Raw genomic sequence first — 8,795 nt, 5'->3', positions numbered from 1 at the left:
TAAACCGGATTTAATTTGGTTCGGTTTACTTTAAGATAAAAAATATATAGGTTGGTATGGTTCTGTTCACGTGTTTGCTAAGAACAAAACAAGTTGGCGCGCGTGTCAACAACCAATACGACATTTTTTTGGTCGCTGTGACCTTGTCTGTCAACTAAAAAGCGAAACGATGTCGTTTCTGTTCTGGCAACGTTTTCCAACTAACTTTCTAAACTCAACTAACGTTCAACGAGTGACCCACCATCTTATTCTTTCTCTCATCTCTCTCTCTCTCTTTCCTTTTCATGAGCTTCTTCATCATCGCTATAGACTAAACGGACCTTGATCCATCCAACCATTCCCTAAAGTGACACGTGTATACGTTACAGTGTCGGCCAAAGCTCAACGAACTCTCTCATCGTACGAAAGGGTTTATGAATATCATATTGCAATCATCGTAAACCGGATTCGGATATGCTTCTTGGATCCTAACTCTCTTTGAAATAGGGTTTACTCTCAAATCCTTTTCACAAGTTCAGTTTCTTTTGGAATCTCACCGTGAGTACTACTTACTACTTCGATTTCTCTCTCTCTTTTGGGGTTTGTATTTTTTTATTGGTATGATTGTATCTTATGTGGGCACATATGTGTATCAGCAAGTTTCTTTTCTTATCTTATCTTTGCAACTATTTTTCCAAGTTTTATATATAGATCGAGAGATTTTTTATGATTGGATATGGGAATTGATGTTTCTTCAATCACTTTGTTTGATCTTTGATCTTGCTCCACCTTTTCCTTTCCTAAATTGGGCAAATGAGTTTTGTCTTTCATCGATTAACGAGTTGGTCATGAACTAGAATCATGAGAAACATCTCTAATAGAATGTGGAATATATGTTTTTTTTCAAGCTGATAATTAAGGTCGAGTAATGGAGGTGAAGGAGGGTGATAGAGTGGTAATAGCAAAACCTGTGGCCTCGAGGCCTTCTTCAAGTTCTAGTTTCAGGAATTTCACTGAGCTTCTCACTGATTCAATTACCGTATCTCCTCAATCTAATTGCCATGACATTGTAGACGTTGCTATAAGACCAAAGACTTTGAGGTTCAACCAGCCAGTTGCAGCTTCGGTCTCATTTCCACGGGTATCGATCGAGTTGTCTCTTTAATACTTGGCATTGCTATCTTCTTTCTGAATCTTCTGCATCTTGGTCTTGACTCAACTCTTTCTGATAATCTTAGGTTGAAGGAAACACTAGTAATGGAATTGGAAAGTCTTGTGATGATTCAGATAGCAAAAGCTACGTTGTTTATAAACCGAAAGCAAAGCTTGTCTCCAAAGCAACCGTCTCTGCATTGGCTAATATGGTAAGTCGCTTTCAAATATCTTCATGATTACTGATTTTGGGAAGTTGTTTTGACATATTTTTTTCTTCTCTATATTAGCTTCAAGGGAACCGGCAACAGACTTGGAGACAAACCGAAGCAGTAGGCTATGGGAAGAGTGTGAGCCAAGGTACATATCGATCCGGTCCTAATGTAGTCCAGAAAGTTCCAACCTTTACGGAATCAGAGACCTCTATTGGGGACAGATCTTCAGTGGACGGATACAACTGGAGGAAATACGGACAGAAGCAAGTTAAAGGAAGTGAGTGTCCAAGGAGTTACTACAAATGCACACATCCCAAATGTCCCGTGAAGAAGAAAGTAGAGAGATCAGTGGAAGGTCAAGTTTCAGAGATTGTGTATCAAGGTGAGCATAATCACTCAAAGCCGTCTTGTCCTCTTCCACGGCGCGCTTCATCAACAACCTCTTCAGGGTTTCAGAAACCACCAAAAGCGGTTGCTTCTGAAGGATCAATGGGACAAGACCCTACCAATAGTCTCTATTCTTCTCTTTGGAGCAATCAAAGCAATGAATCTTCTAAAAGCAGAACAGAGAAGATGAATGAGGGTTGTGTTATTACACCATTCGAGTTTGCGGTTCCCAAATCGACAAATTCGAATGCTGGAACTTCGGATTCTGGTTGCAGAAGTAGCCAATGTGATGAAGGCAGCAACGGAGGAGAGCTTGATGATCCAAACAGAAACAAAAGAAGGTAAGACTAGGGCTTGTTTCAAACTCTAGTTTATGCGTTTGTGTTTTTTGCATTTCTTGTATTGACTTTGTATTTTGATAACAGGAAGAACGAGAAGCAATCGAGTGAAGCAGGAGTATCGCAAGGCTCGGTTGAATCAGACAGTCTTGAAGATGGATTCAGGTGGAGGAAGTACGGACAAAAAGTGGTGGGAGGCAATGCGTATCCAAGAAGTTATTACAGATGCACGAGTGCTAATTGCAGAGCAAGGAAACATGTTGAGAGAGTGAGTGATGATCCAAGAGCTTTCATTACAACCTACGAGGGTAAACATAATCATCATTTGCTCTTGAACCCTCCAACTTCCTCCTCTACTCTTCCTTTTAACTCTCCACAGCTTTCTAAGTAAGAGACATTTTTTTATCCATTCATGCTTTCTCTTTTTTTCTTTTTTTCTTTTTTGTTAAGAAATAGAAAAAAAGAGAAAGCAAAATTGGTATACACAATCACCATTTGCTCTTTTACCCATTTAGCTTCATATATAACTTTCTAAGCAATCCATTTAATCCCATTCATGTATTTTTCTTTGATCTTTATACCACAGTAGTTAATTAATCGTGTGAATCTATTTTTATTTACATTAAGATTGTAAGGATAAAAAGACTGATGTTATTTTAACAAAACCAAATAAAAATGAGTGTTACATTTTAGGTGTCCTCATGATAGAATCAAGAAATTGGTGTTGTAACTTCCTACTACATGGATGGTATAACGTTGGTATCGTACTTCTTATCCAAGAAACAAAAGATAAACTCATAACCTTAATGAGCTAACCTATCTGCTGCTAGATGATTATATTTTTGCGGTCTGAACTGAAGGGATAAATAAACTACTAATACCTGGGGGATTGAAAAGGTCGGCCATGTCTTGATATTAAGAAGCCCTTCTGCGTCACTTGAGTCTGATTCGTAACATTCTCATAGTCATGCACGCATATATAAAACATGATTGGCACCATCCAGGAATGTTACATAAATTAGTGTCAGTCTGTCAAACGGAAGGATGGCCAACTAGTCAAGCAGCAACAATAAGCAGTGTTTAGTTGGGTCCTTAAAGATTCGAAATATTGGCCGAGTTTCAAAAGATCTTTTGTTGGGTTGGAAGTTGGAACACAATTGCACCAGTATTACATTTTCTATTTGAAGAATAGCTGCAAATTGGAAACTATAATTCTTGAAGATGGATACCATATAACAAACAATCATAATTATAAAACTTTAAAATCAGAAATATATAGATGAAATAGTTTTAAATATGAAACTGTTTGATTTAACAAGATTCCAAGTCGATTCAAGCGTCAAAACTTCATTAAAGATAAAGAGATCATCTGAAACATATCCAAAGCTAATGGAAACAGCACAAAAACTCTTTGATGTAATGCAAACATAAAGGAAAGGACGATCCCTTAACGATTGGCCTTGGCAACTCTCTCAATCTCATCTTTCTTCTTGATGGCATAGCTGCAAGAGAAGAAGAGCAGATAACAATTATCAGCTTCTAACTAATACAAATGCAAAGCCATGAAGAAACACACAATGTAGATGATGAGGTTGTGTTTTAATTACCTGTTGGAAGACCCCTTGGCAGCATTGATGAGTTCATCAGCAAGGCACTCAGCAATTGTCTTGATGTTTCTAAAGGCAGCTTCACGTGCACCAGTGGTGATCAAGAAAATCGCTTGGTTGACACGTCTAAGAGGAGAGATATCAACGGCCTGCCTCCTAACCACACCAGCAGATCCAATCCTGGTAGCATCTTCACGAGGACCACTGGTTCACACAAAGAAAACAAACCTCATGAGATTAAAAAAAAAACGTTCATAGAAACTACAGGTTGTTTCAATATCACCACAATCTTAAATTACCTGTTAACAATGGCATCAATGATAACTTGAATCGGGTTCTGGTCTTGCAAGAGGTGGATGATCTCCATGGCATGCTTGACGATCCTAACAGCCATCAACTTCTTACCATTGTTCCTTCCGTGCATCATGAGAGAGTTAGTGAGCCTCTCAACAATTGGGCACTGTGCCTTTCTGAACCTCTTGACAGAGTATCTTCCAGCAGTGTGGGGAACAAAGGTTGCGTGTTTCGCTGACTGAACACCAATGTAGTCAACAAGACTAATGTCTGTGACCTACACATACCACAGATACACAGATCGAATACAACAAAATTATCAGCCTCAATCATTTGCAACACACACACACACACACACAAAATCATGACCTTTGAAGTCAATTTAGAGATCCCAAGATCCAAGTGAGTGTTATTATCAATAGTGAAGCAATTTGAACTAATTCAAACAATGAAGCCAATGTAAAGTACTCATATCAGAACAGAGCAACCATTTCAATGTCTATTACATGTCAAGAGATAGAATCATTAACAAGGCTAGATTACAGCTAAATCTAGATTCGAGAAGAAACTGCAAACGAGTAGATCGATTGGAACAGAACCAAAAGAGTATCACAATCTACGAGTTGTTGTTACACACAAGAGAGAGATGAGGAAAATTACATTAACATCATCAAAGCTCCAACGGTTGAAGAGCTTGACCTCGTTGGTAAGCTGTTGTTGAATCTCAGCGTCGATTTCTACGGCGGCGGCCATGACTGGGAGTGAGGATTGGAGAAGGAGGAAGAGAGAAGTAGGGATCTTTTTTAAGCCGCGGCTTGAAGAAGAAGAAGAAGAAGAGGAAGCTCTCGCACACGAATGAAGAAACCCTAGAAAACGAGTGAGGTATGAAAGTAATGTTCTGTTTATAAAATGGGTTTTTTGGGCCTTGATGGGTTCTAATATGGGCTATTGGGCTTTGTTTTTCTTTTCAGATTTTGATTAGAAGATAGTTAGTTTTGATGCTAATAAGAGCTTGACTGGTTCAAACGCTGCAGTTGCGGTTGCGATTGCGGGAGATTGCGGAAGCGGGAGATTGCAATTTCAAGCGTTATTAAGCGTTTTGAACGACTGGTTTAGCGGTTTAAAATTGGTGCGTTTGCGGGAGGTTTACGACTGGTTGACCAGTGGGTGCAATAGCGGTTGGAACATAAATAAATGTGATATATAATTATATAAATGTTTTAAAATATCAAAAACTTTATTAAACTTGATTTATAATTAAAATTCGTTAAAAATACTAAAATAATTATTTTAAAAACAAATAAATTTCATAGTGAAATACTTATTACTTTATGCATTTGACTTTTTACCAAAACTTTAATCAAGTAATTTGATAAATAACTAAATATATGTTTTAGATCGTAGATCTTCTTTCTCAAATCTCACACACTCAATAAATTCTGTGGGGCAGTATTTGCATCGGTAGTAATGATCAAGCGAGAGCTCAGAAGAGTCACTCGTTATTTGTTTTTATATTTTTCACAAATAATCTTATTTACTTAAATTTCTGATGAAATGTATATCTATTTAGATTTTTTTTGAACTTATGTGCGATGTGCCATTAAATTTACATCAAGTTTTCCAGGTTATTGTTAATTGAAATCTTATTTTCTTCCAATTGTTTATTTTTTAATATTCTCAATCGTATCCGTAGTTCATTTTCTCCCATCTTTAATGAATAAAATAGTTAGGTAAAAGATATATATAAAATATATTTCATTATTACTGATTTGTTTCAAGTTTTTCAAAAAAAAAAAAAAATTCCAAACGCAAACGCCCGCAACCGCAAACGCTTGCGGGAAGCAGCTTTTGGAATTCAGTGGTTGGGAGCGATTGGGAGCGGCTGAGAGCGATTGGAAGCGATTTGTATGATTGGCACCAATCGCTAGCAACCGCTACTACCCGCAAACGCAGCGTTTGCGGGAGGTAGCGGGAGAACCAATCGACACCTAAGTAGCCTAAGTTAGATGAAGATGTTACGCCCAACCAAAATATATAAATATAAATGTTTATTTTTTATATCTATCTATAATAATATATTAGTTTTATCTGCTAATCAAAAGTTTAAAAGCTCCGTTTTGCTAATTGAAAAAGCTCTTTGTCTTGTACAGTTTTATTCTTGTCTACTTAATCATCTATCATCATACGTTGGATTGAATAAGTTCTCAAAATGTCCACCACCAAACCTGATTTATAAGTTAAAAAAAGTACTATTATTCTTAGATACGAAGAATATATTTTTCTTCTTTGTAATGATGACCATACATATACAAATTATCATCTTCTTTTGCTTTATCGTCACACCATCATCCATAGATCATACTATCTTTTATTAGAACTGATTCTTTATTACTATCGACCAAAAACGCATCAATTAAGCCATATATATTGGCTTTAACGTGCGTCTTTCTTTAGTGAACCTTTAATCATTATTACAAAGGAGCGTATTAGCGACACGTCGTCACACACCAGCGCATGAGGTTTATGATTTACTAGTATTAACTTTAATTTTAACTCTAAATCTTGATAGTTTTCTTTTTTAATCGGAGACTAGCTAAAGAGCCTAAAATAAAAAGACACTTTGATAGTTATTTTTTTCAATCTCTAGAGTCAACAAATGCAGTCTAATCCAAAGGAAACTAGAATTTGATAACAGCTACAAAAGAAACACATCATATACCCTTTAAATCTTAACTAATCCGCGCGGTCTCACATCTCACTACCTCTAGGTGTAAATTGTAAACATGATCGTTATTAAACTATATATTTTTCTGGACCATAGTCCATTATAAACTGCCTAACTATAGTGTCCCGTATATATAAACAAAATTACTACTAGTAAAAGGGATAATCTGAGGTTCCTCAGCCCGTCCACATCAGATTTTTAATCTTCACCCCATGTCAGCAGATTAGGCTCAGCATAATTTATTTTGCCACGTGTTATAGATTTTAAGGGTTTGCTATCAAAACTCTTCGTATCTCTTCTTCTTTTATCACATTTTCTACAATTTTCCTTCGTCTTACAAAACCAACGTTCCAATTAATTAAATCAAGCCACTAGGCATTCTTTTTATTATGATTATCGTTTTTTATTATCTTAACTCGAATTCTTCTTCATACCATAATTTTTCAGTGTAGCCACCACCCTAACGTATATTTTATGGGAGTACTATACTTGGAGGTATTATTTTCAGTTTAAAGCTTCGTTTAGATGCGTAGACAATTAAACATTGATTGGGCTTGTATGGATATATGTGTTCGGGTTTCTATATATGTTCTGATCATTCATGAATCATGATCACTTTGATTGTGACGACTTTGAATCATTTATTTTTCGATCAATCTTTGACTCACGATTTTGGACAGCAATTGTGTGATTTTATGATTCGTCATTTTTTGACACCTTGACCTTGCTTCTCTTCCACGTGTTTCTCTCTCTTTTATTTGGATATAAAATAGGTTTTGTAATTTATCTCTTTAAAGCAAAAAAAATGGATTACTTTGCAAAAACCTGTGTCTCTCATCTCATGATGCATGGCTTTTTCGATTGGTTTGCAAAGAGGTCAAGGATTTTACACAGGTTTGCATGTTATTTTTAATGATTGCCAGTACCTAATTTTGTTTATTCTCTTCTTTTGAAGAAACAAAAATAAAATCAAATGATACTTGAGCTTCTATAGCTAATTTAACGAGGCATACCACTGTAAAGCCAGGGAAAAAGAAAAAAGGAACAACTTCAATTGGAGTACGCTTCTTATTATAACGAGTTAATTAGCTCTTTCTACTCACCAATTTGCTGATTTTATGTTTCAGAGCTTTCAACAATGTGCAGAAAAAAGTGACAAATCAGACTATGATTTTCAAGTTAGAGGATATTAATACATGTGGAATGGACCCAACATCTCTGCAAGATAAATCAGGTTACGTCCCAATTATAAAAACTATTTAAGTTAAATAAAATCATACAAGTTTTACAATATAGTATGTTGCTACGAAAAAAAAAAATCTCATAGTGGTAACATTACAAATGTGAAGAAAAGTAAAACCTTACAAACAGTTCTAAAAAAATGTTCTGAAAACAAAAAGCAATGGTTGTTCAATGTTCATCCAAGATACAAATCAACTTCCCACCACAAAAATGAAACGAATCGAAGGACAGAGCTGTTTGAAATTGCATGAGGTGGATAGCTAGGTGTTTGAGGAGCAGGAGGTGGAGAATGTATTCGAAATAGCATTTCAAGACTGTTTAATGGAGAAATTTTGATTTCTTATGGTATTGTTCGGTTATTATCTTCAAGTTCATATCCATGTGGCGAGAATTAGACTAACTCTTAACAAGAAATCTTTCACATTAGACTAGGCCACAAATCTTTCACATTAGATATGCTTTCCTAGGTTAATTAATCTACATTGTATAGACAATATATAATGAAAATATTTACTTTCTTACTCATGATATTTCTGTAATATTTTAAATTCTAGAACGATAATGTAGTGAGTCTAAATATACATCTTTTGTTGGATGTTTATACAAAAAAAAATCCATGAATATGTTTAGAGAGAGGGTAGTGTAAGAGGCAAAGCTTGATTATCATTATGTGCAGCATTTACAATATATATAGTCTTGTACACAAGGGTTTTGCGAATGATTAATTACACATATATTCACTTTCTATATATCTCCTTTACACACCCCCTCAAGATGGAGGCAGTAACCTGACGCTAATCTTGCGGTTTAGTTCTTGAATCCATGGACCAGGTAGTGGTTTTGTTAAAGCATCCGC

The 8,795-nt window shown here is 35.8% G+C and overlaps 2 protein-coding genes and 1 long non-coding RNA gene across 5 annotated transcripts; 2 read left to right on the top strand and 1 right to left on the bottom strand.

The window, feature by feature from the left end:
- Nucleotides 285-2,742, top strand: LOC104785787 (WRKY transcription factor 44-like). Of its 3 annotated transcripts, none has more exons than XM_010511058.2 (5): nucleotides 285-537; nucleotides 900-1,120; nucleotides 1,218-1,343; nucleotides 1,422-2,074; nucleotides 2,159-2,742. In XM_010511058.2, exons 2-5 carry the CDS (start codon nucleotides 908-910, stop codon nucleotides 2,460-2,462), a joined length of 1,296 nt encoding a protein of 431 aa, XP_010509360.1. In that variant the 5' UTR covers nucleotides 285-537; nucleotides 900-907; the 3' UTR covers nucleotides 2,463-2,742. The 3 variants fall into 3 exon arrangements, with proteins under 3 accessions (XP_010509360.1, XP_010509359.1, XP_019101272.1); XM_010511057.2 differs by having other exon boundaries at nucleotides 289-537; nucleotides 888-1,120; XM_019245727.1 differs by having other exon boundaries at nucleotides 289-1,120.
- Nucleotides 3,321-4,845, bottom strand: LOC104785786 (40S ribosomal protein S5-1). The gene is made up of 4 exons (XM_010511056.1): nucleotides 4,633-4,845; nucleotides 3,978-4,249; nucleotides 3,679-3,882; nucleotides 3,321-3,573 (listed from the first exon to the last, which is right to left on the bottom strand). The coding sequence occupies exons 1-4, from the start codon at nucleotides 4,723-4,725 to the stop codon at nucleotides 3,519-3,521; spliced, it is 624 nt and encodes a 207-aa protein (XP_010509358.1). The 5' UTR covers nucleotides 4,726-4,845; the 3' UTR covers nucleotides 3,321-3,518.
- Nucleotides 7,501-8,462, top strand: LOC104785783. Its single transcript, XR_767413.1, has 2 exons — nucleotides 7,501-7,591; nucleotides 7,825-8,462. It is a non-coding gene; the product is annotated as an uncharacterized LOC104785783 (long non-coding RNA).

Source organism: Camelina sativa, chromosome 5 (assembly GCF_000633955.1).
Source record: "Camelina sativa cultivar DH55 chromosome 5, Cs, whole genome shotgun sequence".
Lineage (NCBI taxonomy): Eukaryota > Viridiplantae > Streptophyta > Magnoliopsida > Brassicales > Brassicaceae > Camelina > Camelina sativa.
Note: the sequence above shows the minus strand (reverse complement) of the source record. Positions and strands in the feature narration are given on the sequence as shown.